Consider the following 25678-nt stretch of genomic DNA (forward strand, 5'->3'; position numbering starts at 1 on the left):
CCTTCCTGGTGGTATGTGTCGTAAGGGCTCTGACCTTGCGGAAATGGGCGGGGATGGGTAGAGTGGACTCCTGAATGGAACCTTCCCCGGGCGCCTGGGTGGTTCAGTGGGTTGAGCTTCCGACTTGGGCTCAGGTCACGCCCTCGCGGTTCCTGAGTTCCAGCCCTGCGCTGGGCTCTGTGCCCACAGCTCAGGCCCTGGAGCCTGTTTTCAGATTCTGCGTGTGTCTGTCTCTGCTTCTCTGCCCCTCCCCCACTGGCGGTCACCGGCTTACCGGCTTGCCGGCTTGCTCTCTGGCTCCCTGTGTCTCCAGAGTGAAGACACATGAACAAATAGGAAATAGAACGTTCCCCAGGGCAGGTGCTGGCCACGGGCACAGCCATTCATTCGCTGTAGTCATGAACTCGACGGTGTTCCTTTAGTGTTCTCATTTGAGGTTCTTTGTTTCTTTCATTCATTCTGAGAGACAGAGAGAGAGTGGACGCATGCACGTGTGCCTGTGAGCAGGGATAGGGCAGACAGGGAGGGAGAGAGAGAGGAGGGCCAGCGGGCTCCGCATCGTTGGCGCCCATCTTGAGGTGGGGCTCCTTGTGGAGGCTCAGCCTCACAAACTGTGAGATCGTGACGTGAGGCGAGATCCAGAGCCACATGCTTTGGTTTCTTTTTTAACGTTCACCTCTGAGAGAAAGCGAGAGAGACAGAGAGAGCACAAGCGAGGGAGGGGCAGGGAGAGAGAGAGGAAACCCAGAAGGGAATCAGGTTCCAGGCTCTGAGCTGTCAGCACGGAGCACTAGGCGTGACTCAGCTCAGGAACCCTGAGAGCCTGACGTGACCCGAAGTCGGACCATTACCCAGCTGAGTCATCCAAGCGGCCCACAGAGTTTTCAGTGTGTATTTTCAAAAGAAAAAACAGCTACATTTATATATACATCTAGCTACCTGTGTGTCCATAGGGATACCTGTGTACATACGCATACGTGCCTACATATACGTACACGTATTCGTGTATGTGTATATATACGTATATGCACACACACACACACACACACACTATGTAAACTGAGCCAAACGGTCTTCTGGGTGGAGACGCGGAGCCAGGAGGGAGGCATCAGCACAAAGTTCAAAACGAAAGGGAAACGTCATTCTCGTATGTATCAGTACGTGCCATGACAGGGAGACACACGTGAGGGTTCTGGTAGGATAGGAAGCTGCTCCCACGGAGAATGCAGGCAAATGGTCCCTGTGGAGCCAATGGAACCCTGGTGCACTTGTGGTATGAGACTGATAAAGAGGCCGAAAACTGGTGACCTTTCTAATGCTAGCAGAGGTCATTTGCATTTGTATAGCATGCGATCATTGACGTTGCCCCTGGGGGGAGAAAGGTTTTGCATCTCTGTTCTCCTAGGTTTGTGGCTTAGTTTGCTCTTCCCTTGTGCACTTGAAAGAGTCCTGACAGGTCCTGATGGTACACAGTAAGGCCAAGTCCCCAGAGTCCAGAGTCCCTTGGTGGGGCTTGTGGGATGGTGTCCTTCCCATGACCATGAAGTCCACAGAGCAGTCTTGTACTTTTGCTGTAAGTCCTGTTTCTACCAGGTCCAGTCTGGGCGTGCCTCTTTGCAAGTCCTCAGGTGAGGACACGTGATGAAGGCTGCCCATTGGGACTGGCCTTCGATGATCCATCTGGCCGTGACCCCCTGCTCTCCTTCCAGGGCTGCGTAGGTTCGTGCCCTCGATGCTCGTTTCGTAGAAAGCCTTCACTGCTTGGTCTCTCTACTCCTCCTCACCCTGGACGGTAGTCCTGTGGCTCCCCTTGAATCCTCAGGCATACGTTTCCTTGCCCACCTCTGCACACTGGCCCTCCAGAGCAGGGTCTGGTACGCCTTGCACGTTCAGTCGATGCTTGCTGCACAATCGCATGGGTGATGGCCTCTCTCGCTCTCTCTCTCCCTCTCTCTCTCACCAAAAGAAAGAAACGTTGAGAAGCAATGGAAACCCAAGAAAAGAAAAATGGCACGGAGGAGTTGGGATCTGAGGCACACTGTGAAGAAAACACGGGGGTTGGGAGGTAGTGGAGGTGGACAGGCGGTTCCACAGAGTTGAAGGACGTGCCACAGTCAGCGGTGGCAGGGTGGACTTGAGGGTGGGACCGCTGGTGGTGCGGTCCAGGTAGGGCCATGGGAAGGGCATGCAGAGCTGAAAAGCAACAGCCTTTCAAGGAGAAGGGAGGTGGAAGGAGTCTCGTGTGCCCAGCGTGTCTCCCTGTCCCTTAGGGCTGCCCTTGCGGTCACGGGTGACGAGCGAGGAGGGTGCACGGCTGTAGATGGCCACGGTTGGCGGGAATGGGAGGCAGAGTGAAGAAGAAACACAGAGGCCTAGGATGCAAGAGGGATCACTGGGTTCACGTGCAGCCACGTCCCTGGGAAACCAGCAATGCAAAAGGTTCCTGGGTCTCTTGAGGGGTGACAGGGAGGTGTCCACCTTGGGAGGAGACACCTGCCGGTCCCTGTCCCACTGGCGTGGTCTCTGGAGCCCTCTGCCTGGCTCGCGGCTGTCAGGCTGGCGGGCAGTCGGTCAGAGCATCTGGTGGGCACAGGGAGGTGCGGTGGTGCAGACCCTGGTGCCCAGGAGCTGTGCCCCCTGTGGGGGGGTGGCGGTGGGAGTGGGGTGGGGGATGGAGCGGCTTGGATCCTGGGCCCAAGCAGGTGTGCGGGAGCGCGCGCTCGAGCGCGCGCATGCGCGTGGGCCAGGGCCGGAGCCCGGTGAGGGACACAGCTGAGGCTGCAGCCGTGCCGTGAGTTGGCTCCCAGCCCGCCTGCCGCCCCAAGCCCCCAAGTGTCTGGGCCAGCCAGGGACGGACGCCCACCTCAGCCCCCGACCTGGGACATGCTGCTGTCTGGCGCCTGCGACCCGGCAGCCATGGCTTTGGCGGTAGGGGTAGCGGTAGCGCTCGCGGGAGCGCTGGCGGGAGCGCAGGCGGGGCCCCGCGTGGAGAAGACTGGGAGCCATGAGCCTCCAGCCTCGGAGGGTGGCGGCCCTGCTGCTCCTGCTGCTCCTGGAGCCAGAGGCCAGGGCGCGGGACGCGCTTCCCGGGCGCCTCGGTCTTTGGCCGCGCTGGTGGAGTGCCAGCACTGGCTGGGGCAGAGCGCGATGCGATGCCCCCCCTCCCCCGGCGCCCTTGAAAGTCCATCTGGGAGAAGCCTAAAGGTGGAGCAGCTGAGACACACAGCCTCCCTCCAGGACCTGCCTCAGTCGCGGTGCTGCCAAGGTAAGGTCCCTAGCGACGAGGTCGCACGTGGCCTTCCCCTCTGCCCCTCTCTGTCTTCCCCTCCCATGAGAACCCTCCCCCCGCCCTGGGGCTCCGGGCTTCTTCTTGGTCTCCTTTGCGGCTGCGGTCTGGACGCCTCAGGAGTGGGCTTTCTGGGTTGGACCCTGGTTCCCTGGAAGAGGAGGGCCCCAGATCGAGTAGGGGGTTAGGCTCAGGCGGTGGTGAGTGGCTCAGGTCGAGAGGGGGGGTGCCCTGAGTGCCCATGGAGGTCTCACTGGGTTGGTGTTTGGCGGGTGGAGGTGGGAAGGAACGAATGGACGAACGAAGGGAGGAAGGAAGGAAGGAAAGCGTGGACCGGCGGCTGTGGGCAAGTGTCAAGGCAGGGCCAGGGAAGTGGCAGCCATGAGCAGGAGGAATCATTCCTGCCTGTGAAAATGAAGTACAAGGGACCTGAGACTCCAGAGAAACATTCCAGGGAGAGTCAGGGTGGTGGGCCTGAGTTGCTGGAGGCCAGCAGGGGACGGTGTTGAAGGGATTGAGAGTGGAAGCAGCAGGTGAACACAGGCCTCCTGCCTCCCCCCTCCGCACCTGCTCTCCTGCCCTGCCCAGCCCGCCGCGCCGCGCCCCGCCCCGCCCCTGGTGGCAGAGTTGCACCCTCTGATGGGGAGGGGGAGATCTCACCCCGCTTGTGGCGAAAGGGGGTCCTCTCTCGTGGGAGTCAATGGGACTAGGGGGTAGGAGTCTGGATGAGGGCAAGTGCAACTCCCTGTTGAGCTCTTCATCTCTGAAGGCAATGTGCATTCCATCAATGAAGTGGGAGCCCGGGAGCCAGGAATCAGTGGCGCTTGTGTGTTTTCGAGGGTGGTCCAGACTCTTTCCTCATGGGAGATGTGTGCTGAAGAGAACTGGGTGTTGTGGATGGAGTCCAAAGTCATCTCTTTGGGACACGTTGGGTGGGAACGTCTTCTTCGCACTCTGGCGACGAAGGTGGATGGAAAAGCTCCTTGTCCAAGGCAGACTGGTGGGTTTTGTTCTTCCTCTCCGTGGGGCGTGGTGCTTCCCGTTTCCGTGGAGCGCCTCCTGTCTTGCATTCGTTCCGTGTTTCAAGAGTTTCAGTCCTTGGCAATCGCGTCTCCTCAGGGACTCACCAGGCAGCACGAGGGAGAAGTGACTGGGAGCCCACCGGGTCCCTAGAAACCAGTGCGTGTGTACTGGAGCAGGCAGTGCTCCTCTCTCAGCCTCCTTGGGAAATGAGGTCTTGAGCAAACGGTCTTTCATTGCATGGGTTGTACCTCTCCCCGGTTGTTGGGGGGAGTGTGTGTGCGTGAGTGTGGTGCTGTGGCCCGTGTGGAGTCCGGACCGCGTCAGGGACCCAGTTCTTGGCAAGGAATGCGTTTTGTTGCATGGGAATATCTCATTGCACGAGAGAGTTCCAATCCTGTCTCAAAGGCTGAAAACATCCTGAAGGCAGCACTGTGACCTCACTGAAAGCAAAGGCCTAAGAGCAGAGGCTTTCCCACACTTCCATATGGAGCTGACTGGTGCTTTATGTTTTCAGGAAGATGGTGTGGTGTAGGCCACTTGGAGCAGCTCAGGCTCCTAAGCGTGTGTTTGGTCCCCGAGGGGTGAGTTGTGTCTCTCCGGAATGAAGGAGAATATAGGGACCTTGAGTATCGTTACCTTCATGATTACCGTGATGATTCTGCCTAAGTCATCGCATGGATATTGATCCATGAGCTCGCCATGTGAGAGGTTTCCTTGGTAAAATAGTCGCCGTGCGTGGCCTCGAAACTTGGTTGTGGTCCGAACACCTTTGATGCTTTGCAAGTCCCGAAGCGGCTCCACGGGTGTGCAGTCCCTGTTGCCATATAGGTGAGGAGGCAGAGTCTGTTGACCTGAAGCCCGTGCAAGTATCCAGGGAGATGTGCGAGGGCCTCTCCCTGAGGCACTGGGTTCCTAGCCGGCTCCACCCAGAATCAGGCAGGGAGGTTTTGTTGATGCCAACGGGAAGTCCTGAGGAGGGAGGGGGAGCCGGACACCGTCGGGGGAAGGAAGGGATCCCTCCCCTGCCTCACCATCCCCAGCAGTTGCCTAGGTGCTGGCCACGAGGGAGGGGACTGCCTATGCGTGTTTGTTTTCCTTGGTCTTACCCCACCTTGGTAGAGGGCTTAGCCTGTTCCAGGCACTGTTCTGAGCACTTGAGAGATCTATGCAGACGACACAGAGTACCTCGGCAAGGACTCTCGTCCCCGTTCGTATTTCCAAGGGAAGATGTGAAAGAATGTGTGCCGGGGTTCACTGCTGTGAAGCGGGAGGACTCGAGGCATGAAGGCAGGCAGTCGGCCTCCACATGAGCGTGCTGCACCGCTGGCTTTCCCAATGCTGCCTGTCGAGAGGCAGGGAAAGCATTTGCACCTAGCGTGCCTGTCCTGCGAGCAGAGGTGGGCTTGGAGACGTGCGTGTGCCCTCAAACGGGGAATCCAGCAAAATAGGCTCTAGGGCCTGAGTCACGCTCTCTGCGGGGAACCCTATCATTGCACATCCAGCCTGAGACACTTTGGAGAGTGACATGCGGGGCTCTTAGTGAGGGTGGCGGCACAGCGGGGGGCATGGGTCAGCGGGACCTTCCTAGGACACCCCCCCGCCCCCCCCCCGCCGGTGCTGTGGTGCCCCTGAAACCCAGGCAGGGCTGGAAGGAGGAACAGGCTGTTGATGGCACCATCCCTTCCGCAGGGGGGCTTCTTGGGAGCTGGTGACTGAGGGGACCTTTGCGAGTTCCCCCTCTGAATTGCAGGAGAAGCGGCCGAGGGCCCTCATTTCATGCGGTCCACACTCCCCGTCGCCCTGTGTGCCAGTTGCCAGTGTCGCAGGCGCCCAGGTGGTGAACGTGGTCCCCGAGTAGGGAACACCGAGGCCGTTTCTGCGTCCTCAAATGCTAACGTTCTCTGCTTGTGACCCGCGCCCTGGCTGGTCCCAGACCCTGAGCACAGGGCCTGCAGGAAGGGTGAAGGGTGCGAAGCTGTCTCCTGGTAGGTAGCTGCGGTGAGGTCGTTCCCGTTGGCCTGTGCTCACCTGCAGGGCACCTTGGAACCCAAAGCCACGACGTTTCCAGTGGTACAGAGTGCGCCGCAAGGGGAACCTGGGGAGTCACCAGGCCCTGAGGGTAGGCAGGCATGACCTTTATCCATGGGCCTTTTGATCGGAGCGCCCTGTTTGCTAGGTATCGTCAGGGCAGCCTCTTTGGTAGACAGAGGGCAGGTTGTGGACAGTTGTAGAGCATCCTTCCTGCTGGTATGTGTCGTAAGGGCTCTGACCTTGCGGAAATGGGCGGGGATGGGTAGAGTGGACTCCTGAATGGAACCTTCCCCGGGCACCTGGGTGGTTCAGTGGGTTGAGCTTCCGACTTGGGCTCATGTCACGCCCTCGCGGTTCCTGAGTTCCAGCCCTGGGCTGGGCTCTGTGCCCACAGCTCAGGCCCTGGAGCCTGTTTTCAGATTCTGCGTGTGTCTGTCTCTGCTTCTCTGCCCCTCCCCCACTGGCGGTCACCGGCTTGCCGGCTTGCTCTCTGGCTCCCTGTGTCTCCAGAGTGAAGACACATGAACAAATAGGAAATAGAACGTTCCCCAGGGCAGGTGCTGGCCACGGGCACAGCCATTCATTCGCTGTAGTCATGAACTCGACGGTGTTCCTTTAGTGTTCTCATTTGAGGTTCTTTGTTTCTTTCATTCATTCTGAGAGACAGAGAGAGAGTGGACGCATGCACGTGTGCCTGTGAGCAGGGATAGGGCAGACAGGGAGGGAGAGAGAGAGGAGGGCCAGCGGGCTCCGCATCGTTGGCGCCCATCTTGAGGTGGGGCTCCTTGTGGAGGCTCAGCCTCACAAACTGTGAGATCGTGACGTGAGGCGAGATCCAGAGCCACATGCTATGGTTTCTTTTTTAACGTTCACCTCTGAGAGAAAGCGAGAGAGACAGAGAGAGCACAAGCGAGGGAGGGGCAGGGAGAGAGAGAGGAAACCCAGAAGGGAATCAGGTTCCAGGCTCTGAGCTGTCAGCACGGAGCACTAGGCGTGACTCAGCTCAGGAACCCTGAGAGCCTGACGTGACCCGAAGTCGGACCATTACCCAGCTGAGTCATCCAAGCGGCCCACAGAGTTTTCAGTGTGTATTTTCAAAAGAAAAAACAGCTACATTTATATATACATCTAGCTACCTGTGTGTCCATAGGGATACCTGTGTACATACGCATACGTGTCAACATATACGTACACGTATTCGTGAATGTGTATATATACGTATATGCACACACACTCGCGCGCGCACACACACACACACAGACACACACACACACACACACACCATGTAAACTGAGCCAAACGGTCTTCTGGGTGGAGACGCGGAGCCAGGAGGGAGGCATCAGCACAAAGTTCAAAACGAAAGGGAAACGTCATTCTCGTATGTATCAGTACGTGCCATGACAGGGAGACACACGTGAGGGTTCTGGTAGGATAGGAAGCTGCTCCCACGGAGAATGCAGGCAAATGGTCCCTGTGGAGCCAATGGAACCCTGGTGCACTTGTGGTATGAGACTGATAAAGAGGCCGAAAACTGGTGACCTTTCTAATGCTAGCAGAGGTCATTTGCATTTGTATAGCATGCGATCATTGACGTTGCCCCTGGGGGGAGAAAGGTTTTGCATCTCTGTTCTCCTAGGTTTGTGGCTTAGTTTGCTCTTCCCTTGTGCACTTGAAAGAGTCCTGACAGGTCCTGATGGTACACAGTAAGGCCAAGTCCCCAGAGTCCAGAGTCCCTTGGTGGGGCTTGTGGGATGGTGTCCTTCCCATGACCATGAAGTCCACAGAGCAGTCTTGTGCTTTTGCTGTAAGTCCTGTTTCTACCAGGTCCAGTCTGGGCGTGCCTCTTTGCAAGTCCTCAGGTGAGGACACGTGATGAAGGCTGCCCATTGGGACTGGCCTTCGATGATCCATCTGGCCGTGACCCCCTGCTCTCCTTCCAGGGCTGCGTAGGTTCGTGCCCTCGATGCTCGTTTCGTAGAAAGCCTTCACTGCTTGGTCTCTCTACTCCTCCTCACCCTGGACGGTAGTCCTGTGGCTCCCCTTGAATCCTCAGGCATACGTTTCCTTGCCCACCTCTGCACACTGGCCCTCCAGAGCAGGGTCTGGTACGCCTTGCACGTTCAGTCGATGCTTGCTGCACAATCGCATGGGTGATGGCCTCTCTCTCTCTCTCTCTCTCTCTCTCACCAAAAGAAAGAAACGTTGAGAAGCAATGGAAACCCAAGAAAAGAAAAATGGCACGGAGGAGTTGGGATCTGAGGCACACTGTGAAGAAAACACGGGGGTTGGGAGGTAGTGGAGGTGGACAGGCGGTTCCACAGAGTTGAAGGACGTGCCACAGTCAGCGGTGGCAGGGTGGACTTGAGGGTGGGACCGCTGGTGGTGCGGTCCAGGTAGGGCCATGGGAAGGGCATGCAGAGCTGAAAAGCACCGGCCTTTCAAGGAGAAGGGAGGTGGAAGGAGTCTCGTGTGCCCAGCGTGTCTCCCTGTCCCTTAGGGCTGCCCTTGCGGTCACGGGTGACGAGCGAGGAGGGTGCACGGCTGTAGATGGCCACGGTTGGCGGGAATGGGAGGCAGAGTGAAGAAGAAACACAGAGGCCTAGGATGCAAGAGGGATCACTGGGTTCACGTGCAGCCACGTCCCTGGGAAACCAGCAATGCAAAAGGTTCCTGGGTCTCTTGAGGGGTGACAGGGAGGTGTCCACCTTGGGAGGAGACACCTGCCGGTCCCTGTCCCACTGGCCTGGTCTCTGGAGCCCTCTGCCTGGCTCGCGGCTGTCAGGCTGGCGGGCAGTCGGTCAGAGCATCTGGTGGGCACAGGGAGGTGCGGTGGTGCAGACCCTGGTGCCCAGGAGCTGTGCCCCCTGTGGGGGGGTGGCGGTGGGGGTGGGGTGGGGGATGGGGCGGCTTGGATCCTGGGCCCAAGCAGGTGTGCGGGAGCGCGCGCTCGAGCGCGCGCATGCGCGTGGGCCAGGGCCGGAGCCCGGTGAGGGACACAGCTGAGGCTGCAGCCGTGCCGTGAGTTGGCTCCCAGCCCGCCTGCCGCCCCAAGCCCCCAAGTGTCTGGGCCAGCCAGGGACGGACGCCCACCTCAGCCCCCGACCTGGGACATGCTGCTGCCTGGCGCCTGCGACCCGGCAGCCATGGCTTTGGCGGTAGGGGTAGCGGTAGCGCTCGCGGGAGCGCTGGCGGGAGCGCAGGCGGGGCCCCGCGTGGAGAAGACTGGGAGCCATGAGCCTCCAGCCTCGGAGGGTGGCGGCCCTGCTGCTCCTGCTGCTCCTGGAGCCAGAGGCCAGGGCGCGGGACGCGCTTCCCGGGCGCCTCGGTCTTTGGCCGCGCTGGTGGAGTGCCAGCACTGGCTGGGGCAGAGCGCGATGCGATGCCCCCCCTCCCCCGGCGCCCTTGAAAGTCCATCTGGGAGAAGCCTAAAGGTGGAGCAGCTGAGACACACAGCCTCCCTCCAGGACCTGCCTCAGTCGCGGTGCTGCCAAGGTAAGGTCCCTAGCGACGAGGTCGCACGTGGCCTTCCCCTCTGCCCCTCTCTGTCTTCCCCTCCCATGAGAACCGTCCCCCCGCCCTGGGGCTCCGGGCTTCTTCTTGGGCTCCTTTGCGGCTGCGGTCTGGACGCCTCAGGAGTGGGCTTTCTGGGTTGGACCCTGGTTCCCTGGAAGAGGAGGGCCCCAGATCGAGTAGGGGGTTAGGCTCAGGCGGTGGTGAGTGGCTCAGGTCGAGAGGGGGGGTGCCCTGAGTGCCCATGGAGGTCTGACTGGGTTGGTGTTTGGCGGGTGGAGGTGGGAAGGAACGAAGGACGAACGAACGGAGGAAGGAAGGAAGGAAAGCGTGGACCGGCGGCTGTGGGAAAGTGTCAAGGCAGGGCCAGGGAAGTGGCAGCCATGAGCAGGAGGAATCATTCCTGCCTGTGAAAATGAAGTACAAGGGACCTGAGACTCCAGAGAAACATTCCAGGGAGAGTCAGGGTGGTGGGCCTGAGTTGCTGGAGGCCAGCAGGGGACGGTGTTGAAGGGATTGAGAGTGGAAGCAGCAGGTGAACACAGGCCTCCTGCCTCCCCCCTCCGCACCTGCTCTCCTGCCCTGCCCAGCCCGCCGCGCCGCGCCCCGCCCCGCCCCTGGTGGCAGAGTTGCACCCTCTGATGGGGAGGGGGAGATCTCACCCCGCTTGTGGCGAAAGGGGGTCCTCTCTCGTGGGAGTCAATGGGACTAGGGGGTAGGAGTCTGGATGAGGGCAAGTGCAACTCCCTGTTGAGCTCTTCATCTCTGAAGGCAATGTGCATTCCATCAATGAAGTGGGAGCCCGGGAGCCAGGAATCAGTGGCGCTTGTGTGTTTTCGAGGGTGGTCCAGACTCTTTCCTAATGGGAGATGTGTGCTGAAGAGAACTGGGTGTTGTGGATGGAGTCCAAAGTCATCTCTTTGGGACACGTTGGGTGGGAACGTCTTCTTCGCACTCTGGCGACGAAGGTGGATGGAAAAGCTCCTTGTCCAAGGCAGACTGGTCAGGGACCCAGTTCTTGGCAAGGAATGCGTTTTGTTGCATGGGAATATCTCATTGCACTAGAGAGTTCCAATCCTGTCTCAAAGGCTGAAAACATCCTGAAGGCAGCACTGTGACCTCACTGAAAGCAAAGGCCTAAGAGCAGAGGCTTTCCCACACTTCCATTTGGAGCTGACTGGTGCTTTATGTTTTCAGGAAGATGGTGTGGTGTAGGCCACTTGGAGCAGGTCAGGCTCCTAACAGTCTGTTTTGTCCTCGGGGGGTTAGTTGTCTCTGTCAGCAATTGAGAAGATTAAGATTATCTTGAAGGTCATTATTTTCTTGATTACCACGATTACTATATTCTGCCTAATCCGTGGCATGGAATTTGATAAGGAGCTCGATAACCGGAACGTTTTCGTCACCAAAGCTCACTACAACAAGGAGTAAAACAATCACTGTTGTGCAATGGACAATGCACCTTACCTTTATTGTACTATTTTAGAGGTATGTACATACGTTTAGAGTAATGAAAGTGTCCACTTAGATCTAAGGAGTTTTTTGTGACATCACGGTACTTCAAGAAACCATAAAAGTAATGGAAAATCTAAGTTACCTAGTAATCTCAACACTGTGTTCTTTTGGATACGAAATCCTAAGTAAAGAACACATCATGCAAACACTGTCAAGTCCTGATAATTCCTTATTATTCTAGTAGGTCTAGTGAATGGAAGGGACTGAACTAAGGTCTCTGAAAAAGAGGAAACTAGAATTTGAGATATTGAGTCACCTTTACTCTCCCTTTCCCTGTTGACATGGTCTTTTTTTATTCGGTGATGTCTTTTGACCTTTACCCTATTTCCCTCCTCCTGCCCCCCCCCCACCTTTGCAATCATCTTTATGTATTGATGGGCTTGTTTCCTTCTGTTATGAGGATTTTTGTTTTTTGTTTTCTTAGTTTTTGTTTCAGATTTCCTATATATGTGCGAGCATTTATATGTGTTTTTTTCTGTGTGAGTTCTTTCACTAGGCATAATGCCCTCCAGGCTATTATAAACACTGTGGCATGATAACAGGTGTGAAGTCATTTTTGGGAGTTAGTGATTTCATGTGTTCCGAGTTGTACCTAGGGGGGTAATTGAGGGAAGTTGCTGGACGATATGGATGTTCTCCTCTGAATTGTGTAGGAAACTTTAGATTGTTTGCGACTGCCCCTGCACCAAGTTCCAATGCCACCAAGAGGGCACAATGATTCGCTTTCTTCCATATTGTACCCGACGCTTGTGTTTTCTTGTCTTTTTGATAAGACCGTTCAGACAGGTTTCAGGTGATATCTCTTTGGCTTTGGACTTTCATTTCCCGAATGTGGAGTGACTTGGAACTTCTCTTCATGTATGTGGTGGCCATCTGTATGTCTTCATTGGAAGAATGCCTCTTCAGGACTCTGCCAGGTCCGTCATTGCTCTTTGCTTTTGCATTGTTGCGCTGTAGGAGATCTTGATTTCTTTTGTGTTTTAACCCTTGACCATGTACGTAGTTTGCAAGTATTTTCGCCCATTCACTATGTTGCCTTCCCATTCTGAAAAGATACTGTTGCTGTGCAGAACTTGTTTTTTTAGTTTCATGTAGTCCCACTTGTTTAGTTTTCCTTTGTGGCTTTGGCTTCTGGTGTCAAATCCCAAAACTCAAGTCAAGACTGAGATCCAAACATTCTCGTGGGTTTGGCATTTGGCTTTGTCCAGCAAAGCCAAGGACAGCAGAAAGGATTGCTTCAGACTCCACACAAGTCAAGAGGCGAGAGGGGTTTAAGGGATGTCTCCGCGAGCTGCTCTCAGGATCCCGCATTCATTAAGCCTACAAACGATGTACAACACATCAGCGGGCCACATGCTAGAAAGAACGTATTGAAGACATGGTACGAACCACATGGAGACAGGATAAAATATTCCACGCGACAACACGGTCCAAGGACTTGGTGAGCCCGTGCCGAACCCAACCCCTAGATACACACGCACTAGATCAGCCAAGTCTCGCCTGCCCCCCAGATACACACCAACTAGGTAAGTGAGCTGCTGCTGGCTGTTTGCAGGAAGGCCAGAGAGCAGTGATCTGCTCTGCCAAGCGTTCCCTATAATCTCCCAACTCAGGACATCGTTGTGCGATTTCCCACACCTCCTGCCCAAGGTCTTATCCAGGACTTTCTGGTTTCAGGTCTCAAGTGTGTAATACATTTTAACTTCGTTTCTGTGTGTGATGCTAAATGGGTGTCAGGTTGTTTTTCCGCGCCTGTTGTTTTTGTATGCCCAGTGTTTCTGGGCACCACCTATTGAGGAGACTGCCTTTGCCTCAGGTTATATTCCTGGTTCTTTTGTTGTGAAATAATTGGTTACGTATGTGTGGGTTTCTTCCTGGACCTTCAGTTCTGGTCCAGTGACCTCTGTCTCTGCATTTACCCCAATACTGTACTGCTTGGGTTATTGTAGCTTTGATATCTAGTTTCCAATCAGAAAGCATGGTGCTTCCAGCTGTTTTCTTCCTTCTCACAATGACTTTGGTATTCAGAGCCTTTTGTGGTTCTGTCCACCTTGAAGGATTATTCTATTTTTGGGAACGTGCTTAAGCTTTGATAGGGATTGCACCTAGGGAATGTGTAGATGGCTTTGAGTAGTGTGGACATTTTGATAATCTTAATTCTTGGGATCCACGAGCATAGAAGGTCTTTCTGCTTATTTCTCTTTTCAAATTCTTTCTCCAGTGATTTCTTCTTTTCAGGAAAGAGGTCTCACTCCTTCATGGTTAAAGTCATTCTTTTCTTTTTTAAGTTTTCTATGTTTTTTCTTGAGAGAGATACATGGAAACACACACATACACACACACACACACACACAAACAGAGAAACAGAGAGAGAGAGAGAGAGCGAGCGCATATGAGTGGGGACGAACTGAGAGAAAGGAGACACAGAATCTAAAGTAGGCTCCAGACTCTGAGTTGTCAGCACAGAGCCCCACACAGGGCTCAAAACAACATCATGAGATCACGACCTTAGCCAAAGTCAGATGCTTCACTGACTGTGTCACCCAGGTGTTTGTAGGCTAAATTTCCTCTGAAGCTTTTTCTTCTCTTGGAGTGATTTTAAATTATTTTCTTAATTTCTCTCTCTGAGACTTTGTGTGTCGTGTATAGAATTGAAGCACATTATGTACAACCACATACATATCTTAACATGACTGAATTCATTTATCAGGTCTACCAGTAAGGTTGTGGAGTCACTGCGGTCTCTCTAGAGCATATCATGCACTCCCAATAAGTGAAAAAGTACACATGCACTCGATCCGCCAGGTCTCGCCTGCTCCCCAGATACACACCAACTAGGTAAGTGAGCTGCTGCTGGCTGTTTGCAGGAAGGCCAGAGAGCACTGATTGCTCTGCCAAGCGTTCCCTATAATCTCCCAACTCAGGACATCGTTGTGCGATTTCCCACACCTCCTGTCCAAGGTCTTATCCAGGTCCTTTGTGGTTTCAGGTATCAAGTCTGTAATACATTTCAACTTCGTTTCTGTGTGTGAAGTTAAATAGGTGTCAGGTTGTTTTTCTGCGCCTGTTGTTTTTGTGTGCCCAGTGATTCTGGGCACCACCTATTGAGGAGACTGCCTTTGCCTCAGGTTGTATTCTTGCTTCTTTGGTTGTGAAATAATTGGTTACATATGTGTGGGTTTCTTCCTGGGCCTTCAGTTCTGTTCCAGTGACCTGTGTGTCTGCTATTAGCCGAATAGTGTACAGCTTGTGTTATTGTAGTTTTGAGATCTAGTTTCTTTTTTTTTTTTTTTTTTTTTTTAAATTTTTTTTTTTTCAACGTTTTTTTATTTTTGGGACAGAGAGAGACAGAGCATGAACGGGGGAGGGGCAGAGAGAGAGGGAGACACAGAATCGGAAACAGGCTCCAGGCTCCGAGCCATCAGCCCAGAGCCCGACGCGGGGCTCGAACTCGCGGACCGCGAGATCGTGACCTGGCTGAAGTCGGACGCTCAACCGACTGTGCCACCCAGGCGCCCCTTTGAGATCTAGTTTCAAATCAGAAAGCATGATGCTTCCAGCTGTGTTTCTCCTTCTAAAACTGACTTTGGTATTCAGAGGCTTTTGTGGTTCTGTCCACCTTGAAGGATTTTTCTATTTTTGGGAATGTGCTTCCACTTTCATAGGGATTGCACGTAGGAAATGTGTAGATGCTTAAGTAGTGTGGACATTTTTTTTTTCAAAGTTTTTATTTATTTTTGGGACAGAGAGAGACAGAGCATGAACGGGGGAGGGGCAGAGAGAGAGGGAGACACAGAATCGGAAACAGGCTCCAGGCTCTGAGCCATCAGCCCAGAGCCCGACGCGGGGCTCGAACTCACGGACCGCGAGATCGTGACCTGGCTGAAGTCGGACGCTTAACCGACTGCGCCACCCAGGCGCCCCTTTTTAATTTTTTTTTTCAACGTTTTTATTTATTTTTGGGACAGAGAGAGACAGAGCATGAACGGGGGAGGGGCAGAGAGAGAGGGAGACACAGAATCGGAAACAGGCTCCAGGCTCTGAGCCATCAGCCCAGAGCCCGAAGTAGTGTGGACATTTTGAGAATCTTAATTCTTGGGATCCTCTAGCATAGAATGTCTTTCTGCTTATTTCTGTCTTTTCAAACTCTTTCTCCACTGATTTCTCATTTTCAGGAAAGAGGTCTTTCTCCTTCATGGTTAAAGTCATTCTTTTCTTTTTTAAGTTTTCTATGTTTTTCCTTGACAGAGAGAGATACATGGAAACACACGCACACACACACACACACACACACACACACACACAGGGAGAGACAGAGAGAGCGCCTATGAGTTGGGAAGAACTGAGAGAAAGGAGACACAGAATCTAAAGTAGGCTCCAGACTCTGAGTTGTCAGCACAGAGCCCCACACAGGGCTCAAAACAACATCATGAGATCACGACCTTAGCCAAAGTCAGATGCTTCACTGACTGTGCCACCCAGGTGTTTGTAGGCGAAATTTCCTCTGAAGCTTTTTCTTCTCTTGGAGTGATTTTAAATTATTTTCTTAATTTCTCTCTCTGAGACTTTGTGTTTCGTGTATAGAATTGAAGCACATTATGTACAACCACATACATATCTTAACATGACCGAATTCATTTATCAGGTCTACCAGTAAGGTTGTGGAGTCACTGCGGTCTCTCTGGAGCATATCATGCACTCCCAATGAGTGAAAAAGTACCTGGGAACATAAGATGATGCGATCGAATTTAGATGAGAGTAAGCAGATATATGGAGTGAGAGTGTGCAAATTTTCTGAAATGTTTTGTGGTTGATACAATCCAACAAGTCCATAAACATGGTTTGTTTGGATATATGTTTTCTTTAAACCAGACCCAGAGAGCTGGGACATAAATATATGCTTCCCAACACATTGCCACAACACGCCCTGTGCATCTTGGGAGGGAGCCACCTTGTCTCCCTTTTCTGTCCTGGAACCCAGTGCCTGACTCCACCACTCAGTGAATTCGTCTCAGAATACTGCAGTTGGGAAGAGACCTATGTTTTTCATAGACTTCCTGAAAGGCACCTCAAAAACATTGGATTTTACAGAGTTGTGTGTGATCTGTCTGGAATCGTCTGAGGATGTGTCGGTTGGAATGGCACTTTCTTTGCTGGGAGATCAGGGAGCCCTGCAGTATTCCTGTGTGCCTTGTGGTCGGTCACCAGAGGGTGCTGTGTGGCTGCTCATGACAGGGACACTGCTCCCCAAAGATGGGGCTGGCAGGTGCCGGGCGTCACTGCTTGAGGAGCCTGAAGGGTTGAGCGGCTTGACTCGCTATCAAAAGCCTTGACTGAGTCTCCATCCTGCAGTCTCCTTGAGCTCCTGATGTGCTGTGTAAAGGACTCTCTGGCTTGCCGAGGTTCAAGTGGTTCTTGCTGTTGCCACTCAGTCGTCAGGACGAAGACATTCAGGTCCTGGTCTTTAACTCATTGACCTGATCTGCACTTAGAGGTACTTTCCTGAGAGTAAGCGACCCAGCCTGGGAGGAGGACCAGCAAGCAGACAGCAGTGGTCCAGCCTGCATCCTCCCCTGGCCTGAAAGCAAGGACTGGCTGCACTACTGAGAAGCAGAGCTATGGAACAGGAGGTGCACAGGCAGCTGGGGTTTGTCATGGGATGGGGCCTGAATGAGTGTGTTCCAGGGCATGGGGCAGGGATGCTGTGCAGGAGGTCAGAATGAGGGAGTGTGGTTTCTTTCTTTCCCCATGGGTCACTCCTAGGTACCCTGATGGCCTCAGTGCTGGCTTGTCCTCCTGATTCTTCAGGGATCCACCTAGTCCCAGGGGTCCCTGCTTTTCACATAAGACCCCAACGGAATAAAGAGTCTGTAGATATTGTAAACTGGAGGCAGCCCCCGAAAAATGCCTATAAATTATGTCCCCAAAGTTGTGCTTGGTGTACACGCCTACAGAGAGTTTGGTACACATGTGCCCTTGTGTACAGTGATGAGAGACAAAATATTGGAATTGGCCCAGTCATTCAGCTTCTGGAGACGCAGAGTAAAGGATGATGTGTGGCCCCTGAGAATGCAGAAGGGGACAGGACTCTGCCTGTCCACTGTGGCGACATCCCATAGTACAAGACCATAGTCCTGGATGGATGCCCAACCTGTCACACTACTCGTGAACACAAACACAGTCACCTCCTGCACTCAAAGCCAAAGGAGTGTGAAGATGACACCATGTCTTGGGGGCCATTATTTCTTCAAAGAATATACGGGTTTTTTTTTTACCGTATGTATTTGTTGTTTCCTATTTAGTTTTTTGGAAAGAGCAAGAAGGGGAATCCTGACCAGGGAGGGCTTCAAGCTGTCATTGCAGAGCCTGACTTGGGACTTGATCTCAAGAACCAAGAGATCGTGACCTGAGCCAAAGTCGACTCGGAAACTCGCCCATTGAGCCACCTTGGTGCCTGTCCTCATTATTTAAATCTTCATTTTACTGAATACGTGTCACCTGTAGGAACCCTTCCAGAACTTTATACTTTACTGCCTAATAGATTAGCGTAAATGGCATATTGACGGTTTCATTTGGGTAGTTTTATAATATGCACGTTAGACCAATATCACCATGGCCAGTCGAGGAAAATGAAAGATTTTCAAGGTATTCGCTCTGGTCCAGACATTTGTCTTCTGGCTTCTGCTCTTGTGTCAAACCTCAGAGGGTCCCCATGCCAGCTAATGAAGATATTTCAAGTGGGGGCTTCACCTAATCTTTGTTCTTTGAGGACTATGCCTCTGTCATAAAAAATATTAGTGCCATTGAATATTTAAGCAATTATTAATCAGTCTCCTGTCATGTAGCCAGACACAACAGGCCGTGTTGTGTGTTTGCACACACATGGAAATCCGAGAGGAGCTAAAGCAGCAGACACCGAGATCGCTGGTTGCAGAGACTGGGGTGAGGGAATGAGCCGTGGGTGATTAGTTGTCCACGTGTCTCTGTGAAGGTAATGTTCTAGGAGTACATAGTGGTCACGGGTGTAAAATCCTGCGAATGTACGTACTGACACTTGAAGTTGTAATTTCAAAGGATCAGAGTAAATTGTTTGGAATTTAGTTTATCTTTTATTTATAAAACACTAATATATAAGGAGAGTAAATACCTCTATAACAACTACAGAAATGACAAAGAACGCAATGACAAGGTCAGGGAATTCATCCTTTGGGGCTGCAGCAGACATGAGCCGCTGTTGAGGAGCTGAGGCTGGTTGCTCAGCTGCAGGAGGTGGTTGCTCCAGCCCTTCCGTGACCCCGCCGGCTGGGGCTGGGGGCTGCTCATGCTCTGAGGCCACCAAAGGGGCAGGTGGCTCTTCCAGCTCCTGACTGTCAGCCAGAGCTGGGAGTACCTCCTGTCCTGGTGGGGACGCTGCAGTGAGGGTCTCCGATTCTCGCACGCGCTGAGCTCCAGGAGAACTGGTGGCTTCAGGCAGCCTGGGCTGCGAGGCTGCAGTGGGCACCACAGAGATAGCGGGGGCTCGCTCCTGAGGGTCGTCTGAACGTGGCTCTGGAGCTGGTGCCATGGCTTCAAGAATAGAAAGTGTCATCACCGTGATTGCCATTCCATGGCAGGAAACCTCTCCCGCAGACATTGTCATCTGAGTCAAAGAACCCACCAGGAGGAAATCTCCCAGACGGCAGGCTAATGGAGCAGTGATCTGAGACTAGTCCCTACGCCTGGCCCACCTGCAGTCTCAGGAAACGTGTTCTCTGTGGCATACCCCGTCCCCTCCACATGCCCACATCTCCCACCCAGAGTCCTCCTCGCCCAGAGACTCTGGCTCATTGGGCTCACGGTGTTTCCGCCATGAGTAGAGAAGGCGGGCGCGGCGCTGCAGCTCGGAGCCCGGCATGTGGACCCCTACGTATGCCTGCAGCAATTTCAAGCTGGTGAAATCTGGAGGCTGGAAAAAGTCCTCGGGGTAGTGATCCAGCCAGGTGCCCAGGATGGAGGAGATGGCCCTGGGGATACAAAAGTAGCCAGAACAATCACCATGGGGTGTTCCCCCCACTGATGTCTCAGGACAGGCCTGTGGGACCTGGCCTCTATGCCTCCTGGTCCTGGATGTCCAGAGGGTGGTTCTATACGTTGTCCACCTGTGAGTTGGCAGTCCCGCCTACGAGAGACCTGGTCACTGAAGAGGGACCGTCAAGATTCTGTTTGACGGGAACCCCTTCACCAATGATGTGGTCGTCTCTGTCCTTCTTGGGGAAGCCAGCCAGACTCCTCGGTGTCTCCCCCTGCCTACCTCCCACCGGAATTCAAGTCCGCGCGTGAGTGGAGGGGTGGTGTCGGGGTGAGTGAGTGCCTTCACTGCATACCCTAGCGCTCCATGAAAATCTGCGCAAATACGGGACAACGGACTCTGTCTCTTACCTGGGCTTGCTGGGACCCTCCTGATGCCTTCCACGTGACGACCTGTGCCTCTGTGCTGCCTCATGCACTCAGTGCACATGTGGGTGTCCTCCCGCTGACACCGTTCTCCCATCGTGTGGGTGATATGTGCTCCTTGAGCCCTCACTGTGTCTCCTGTACCCTTGCTAAGCACGCACTGTGGATGTTCCCCAAGGTGGTGAGCGTGATGCTCCCCAAAACCGTTATTCTGGGTCCCCTGATGGGGGTCTAGGCAAGGCTGTGAGTGGGAGGGGACGGGGTTGGACTCTCTAAGGGGCTGACGCGGTCCTCTGGCGCTCTCTGGGGCCTCCCTGTGCCCACAGCCCATCCTCTACCAGACAGGACAGGACCCCTTTCCTTGCTTCCAAGAGAAAGCCCTCAGAACTTTGCCCTCTCACAGGACTCTCAGACGTGTGGGATGCTGGGTCCTGCAGCCCCTCCCACGCACAGTCTCAGCACTGCCCTCTTGGAGAAGGAAGGCCCTCCAGCCTGAGCTCAGCCTACTCACAGTTTCTCCTGCTCCCGGGGTCCACCATCGTCCTCAGCCTCCGAATGGAAGCCTCCGTATCTGGAGGAGGCCAGAAGGACATCATATGAGCTGTCCTGTGGATGCTACGTCTTGTCCTATCCAGAGTCACTGACTGCTGACTAGAATGAAGCTCTGGAGGGGAGGGTCCTGTCCGCTCTGCTCCTTGGATCCCAGTGAGCTCCTACAGAAGTGCCTGCACCTAGTGGGGCTTCCTGCGTGTTTGAAGAATGATAGGGCCCCAGTCAGCTCCGTCACACATATTGGTGTGGGTCTGGGCGTCTTGCTCATCCTGGCATCCTTGACAGGTTTGAGCCAGGACTCAGATACACAGATAGAGCCTCCAATCTCCTTTTCCAATGGGAAAACAGCCCAACTCAACACCTGGCGACAGTGAGGGATGAGGCAGAAACTTGATCATGCGGAAGAGGACAAAGATGACCCAGCAGAGACACAGCCCTGCCAGCAGACCTTTCCACAGGCCAGGGTGACTTTCCCTGTAGTGCCCCCACTGAGGACCTGGAGTTATTCTATCCCGATCAGAGAAACAAAGGGAGACTCCAGGACGTTTGGTGACTTTCCTAAGACTCAAGCTTTAAGGGGTGTATCACACTGGGCTGTGAAGGGCAGGGTGCTCACCTCATAAACAACACTTCCAAGACCTTTTGGGTGGTAGTAAAGGTTGTGTACGTGCCCAAGAAGGTGGAGACATATGTGGGGTCTCTCCCCAGGAAGGCGGGCACCAGGTGTTCCACTCGCCGCTTCAGCAGGCCTGCATCGATGGTCCACCGCACACAGTTCTCATTATCATCCCCCGGTGTGACCTTTGTACCCTGAGGTAGAACACAGGAAGGACATAGAATCAGACACAGCACTATGGCCAACAGGAGGGTTGGAGTCCAGAATGCAGACCAAACCCCCAGACCCCAGTGACTTGTCGCAAGCCTGAGACGTGGGTGCCCAGAGTAGGAAAAGGATCTTGGCATTCACACGAGAATTTGAGGTGGGAAATGACTGAACACATTAGGATCTCAGGTCAGATTGTTAGATGAGTATGGACAGCAGCTCCCTGCATTAACAGCAGTGTCCCTGTGATTTCTAACAGCACAGTGCATTCTGGGGATCCGAAGAGAGGGACAGTAGCTGGCAGACGTTGGATCAGGATAATAGGACATGTAGGATGTTCAGTGCAGCACTGTGACATGGCAAGAGAAGGGAATCCTGTCACAGTCCCACATTTCTGAAGGGCTGAATGGGTGAGGTGAGTGGTCTCATTTCCAGAATGTTGTCTAGGTGGTAAGGCCCTTGCTCCTGACTGGAGGGGCCCCAGGGGCGTGTTGCTTGGCCACCAAAGTGCAGAGCATTAGACATAATGCACTGAGCCCCATGTCCTTTGAGTAAAAATCTCCCTGCTCTCACGAACGTGTGTCAGACGTGGAGAAGGTGTGGAAGGATGGTCGGGCGAACCGGGACACCTGGGAACGTTCGTCGGGGAAACGTGTACAACAATGCCAATATATTCTAGACAGAATGGGACGTGAAATGGTCTCACGCATCTTTTCTGATCTTCTTCCAATTAAGTGGAGAGTGACGTTGTGTCTGGCCGTTGCAGGGGCTGGGCCCTGAGGGCATGTTTGGGGAGCAGATGGGGTTCCAGGTTCATCTGGGACCAGGAGTCTCCGAGAGCTACCAGGGGAGCAGCAGTGTGTTTTCTGGGCCCTGGGTGTTGGGTTTCCCTGGTACCTGCACTCACCCTGAGCCAGCGCGGCTTCCTACTGATGGCATGGGGCTTCCTCCTTTCCTTCGGGGAAGTAGAGCAGGGGCTCTCATTCAGCTTCTCCTCCATCTGTGGCATGTGGCTCTGTAAAGACAGTGCCCAGCAGGCAGGCAGCCAGGCAGGCAGGCAGGCAGGCGGGCAGGAGTCCTCAAAGCCGTGTCTGCTTGCTTTCGCTTGTCCTCAGACCCATATGAATTCATTCCAGGTACGACACCACAGTGTGCACTCACCTCCCCCACGGAGGAGAAGCAAGGTGGCTTGAGGGCCTTGGATTCAACCTGTTACAGGTTAGAGGCACCTCAGAGATCCCTTTTCCCTCCTTCCCAGCATGACACGTGCATGGCCATGATGGGTCCACCAGGTGGTCCACTGCCATCGAACCTGCTCCGGTCCCGGGGAGGACCGGCCCCCATGTCCCCCTTTCCCCGAAACTGAACATGAGGGGATGGGGGTGCCCAGGGAAGGCTCCGAGCTGTGATCTGACCTGACCTGGCCTGCTCTAGGCTGCTCTGTGTTACCTTATGTGACGTCCTGGAAAACATCGTGAGGCATCGCCAGCGTGGGTTAAGGAAACCTCTGCAACCTCTGAGTAATCCTGCGCACTGGGGTTTCTGGCATCCAGAGCCCCGGTACCTGGGAAAACAACAAGAGAACATCCTAAAGTCTCTGGGTCTGTAGGCAAGTGAGCCAGGTATGGGACCTTCCTAGAACATGGATGCCAGGTTACAGGAGTTCCAAGCTTTCCTGGGGCCTATTGTGAGCAAAGTGATGTCACTGCCTAGGATCCACCTCCTGAGTCCCCCTCTGGGATAACACCTTTGCAAATAGTCCTCTCTTTGCTGACTGCTCACCCCCATTCTCCATGAAATGTCACATCGGTACACAGTTCCACCAATGCACCCCTCTCCGCAGTCCCCTGGGAAGGTCTGGGGCAGCCAGGGTCCCAGCTGTGAGACCTATCTGGGTTGAGACAGAACTCTTCTTTCTTACCTCTTTCTGGTCCCAGATTCGCGACTGTGCTTCTCAGGGATGGTCCGTGTCTTTTCCGCCCAATGGAGATCATTCTAGCATGTCCTCAGGATGTCCTCAGGCATATGTGGGATGATACCTGTGAAATTGGAGCAGCGGTGTCACCTGTTGGAAGTTTATCCAACCACATTGACTTCAACTTCTCACCTCCTCTGATTCTGCTGCTCCTCTGATCCCAGCCCACAGTCCTTCCAGGTGTGCGTACGTGCGTGAGTGTGTGTGTGTATGTGTGTTTACCAGTGCTTGTTTTCTGGGGTCCCAGAAGGTCACATCCCCACCTAGGGAAGGATGGCCAAACATTTCCTAGGAGCTTAGGTTCTCTACTTTCTAAAGCAATCCCTACAGAAGGGATTGGAGTCGGGGCCTAGTAGGACAGAACTCTCATTTACGTAGACTTTGTCAGTAGTGTGCCACGAGCCATTCCCTGCCTTTCCACTGGGTACATACGATGGGGACAGGGTGGCACTCAGTGGGTTGCCCTGGCCTGGGGGTCCTCCTCAGGGAAGAACGTGCCGGGATGTCTTCTGTGACGCTCCTCTTCAGCCTCACCCCCACACCACCTCCGTGTCTTCACCCAGTGACAGTAACACATCCTTTTCCAGACCCCCTCCGAAATCCTGGGTCGAATCCAGGACCCCATTGTGAGGACATGAAGTTGGGGTCATGCCCAACTTGGCTTCTGACTTTCTACCAGTCTGTGATTCTGGGCAAGGCACTGACCCTGGCAGGGTCTCCACTTTCTCCTCCCCTCAGTGGCTCCCTGGGATGCCCACATCCTGTCAACACATCCTTGTGGGATTTCCTTCCTGGAGTGTGGTATGGACGTAGTGTTTGATTTCTGTTGCAAAGAAGATGGCACCGTGACCCCAGACCAAACAAGTTTAGGTGATAAAATGTGCATGGCACGGCCACGTGCTCACTGTCACTCTCTGTGTTGTCTCTCAGCTCCTGACAGTGGGGACCAACCCCCGTGTTGAGTCGTGACATGGACAGGTACACACAGCCTAGCCCTGAGAGACAACGACAGACAGGGAAGAACTAAGGCACTCGATGTGGACTGAATCCTGCCACCACCCTGAAGTGGGCTCAGGGGTTGAGTGAAGCAGGTTCTGTCTGAGTGATGACAGCAGCCCCAAGCTCCTGAGAGGCTCTGGCAGGAGCGCTCAGCTGAGCCCTGCTGAACTCCTGGTCCCCTGGGCCTGTGAGGTGGGAAGTTGATGGGGAAGCCAGTAAGGGTGGGGGAATATTGTCCCACGGCGCTAGAGCAGAGTAGGGACAACGTCCTCCTGCCCCAGGCCCTGGCCCTCCTCACCCTCCCTCTCTGCTGTCCTCCGCAGCTCTTTCCGGTCTCCCCGGTCTCCTTTCACACGTCCCCTCTGAAACAACGACCCCTGCCTCCGAGTGTCCGCCGCACTGTGCCTTCTGCCGGGCTACATACCCTCGACTTGTGCAGGGCTGACTCGTTCTTGCACTGCGGCAGGAAATATTAACGTTTCCTCAGCACAGCCTTGTCAGACCCTCCCCTGGGGGAGCTCAGGACCCAGTTGTCGCACCTTGAAGTTTTCTATGGAGTCCTTGCTCATGTCATTCCCATTTTTGTTTCGTGTTCTTTCCATCTTCCTGGCTAGACCTTGAACTCCTAGAGGGAAGACGTGGCTGCCTTACCAGCACTGGCACTATGTGAATGCTCAGATGCTCATTCCCGGGGGCTGACTGAGGACGTAAAGGGATCCCACCCACCAATTAGCAGCTCAGTCATCGTAGCCTAATTTACCTGGGTCATTTTCCAATACTTATTTTATCGTATATCTGTTGAGTCCACTCTAGTCGTAATTTGGGGCGTGAAATCACACTCCAAGATCAAGAGTCTCATGCCCCACTGACTGAAACAGCCAATTTTCATGGAACTAGACTGATCTCTAAGTTATCTTGCGGGTTAACATTTCGTACGTGTATGAGCTTATGCTGAATTACCAGAGAACGCGCCACATTTCTAAAAGCATGTCCCCATAGATTTCCTCACATGACAGAGCTGGGTGTGTGTTTAGATTGGAGACTAAAGTCCTTCATGTGGTCACTGAGGACCCCAGAGTTCCTCCATTTTACCCTTCTCCCTCCCAAGGATATCAGGTACTTGCACAACCAGCAGCACAAGGGGCGATAAAGGGGAAAGAGAACAAGGAAATGCACCTGGGAGCATGTTATCAGCCTGGTCTAGAGTGCCTAAAATATCCACCTTTTCACTGATTCCTTGTTTTAAAGGCACGGATTTTTAAGTAGTGATCTGTGAGAACCTATGTCGCACAAATCGTAGAAAATGCATCCCTACAAATGCACCACAAAACACACGAAGGTAATTCCTGAACTGAAGGAAAATATTCTTCCTCCGGGACACACTGTATGAAGGAAGTAAGAAGAGTAAACATCTATGTGTGTGTTTGTGTGTGATGTCTACATATTAATGAATGTGACGTTGTATCGCTATCTCTGAATATCTTTAAGAAGTGAAGATCATTGACTTTTAAATACAAGAATTAGGAAAACA

General features: G+C 53.7%; 1 protein-coding gene and 1 long non-coding RNA gene across 9 annotated transcripts in view; one reads left to right on the top strand and one right to left on the bottom strand.

Annotated features, from left to right (window-relative positions):
• Positions 1-25678, top strand: part of LOC147583361 (uncharacterized) — a 476502-nt gene that overhangs the window by 287685 nt on the left and 163139 nt on the right. The gene's annotated exons all lie outside the window — the stretch shown is intronic.
• The window catches only part of LOC147583363 (uncharacterized), a 230523-nt gene continuing 223307 nt past the window's right edge, over positions 18463-25678 (bottom strand). For 3 of the 5 annotated variants that reach the window (XM_086697052.1, XM_086697053.1, XM_086697050.1), the window contains 3 exons: positions 20967-21160; positions 19202-19368; positions 18463-18931 (listed from right to left, as the gene is read on the bottom strand). In XM_086697052.1, coding sequence (XP_086553178.1) covers positions 18489-18931; positions 19202-19368; positions 20967-21160 — 804 coding nt within the window. In that variant the 3' untranslated portion in view covers positions 18463-18488. Of the gene's footprint in view, positions 18932-19201; positions 19369-20966; positions 21431-22080; positions 22189-22622; positions 22738-23094; positions 25236-25678 lie in introns of those variants that run through there. The other 2 variants (XM_086697054.1, XM_086697051.1) reach the window with 2 other exon arrangements.

The sequence above is a fragment of the Puma concolor genome, chromosome A2 (genome assembly GCF_028749965.1).
Source record: "Puma concolor isolate L17-30 chromosome A2, mPumCon1.1.hap2, whole genome shotgun sequence".
In the NCBI taxonomy this organism is placed as follows: domain Eukaryota; kingdom Metazoa; phylum Chordata; class Mammalia; order Carnivora; family Felidae; genus Puma; species Puma concolor.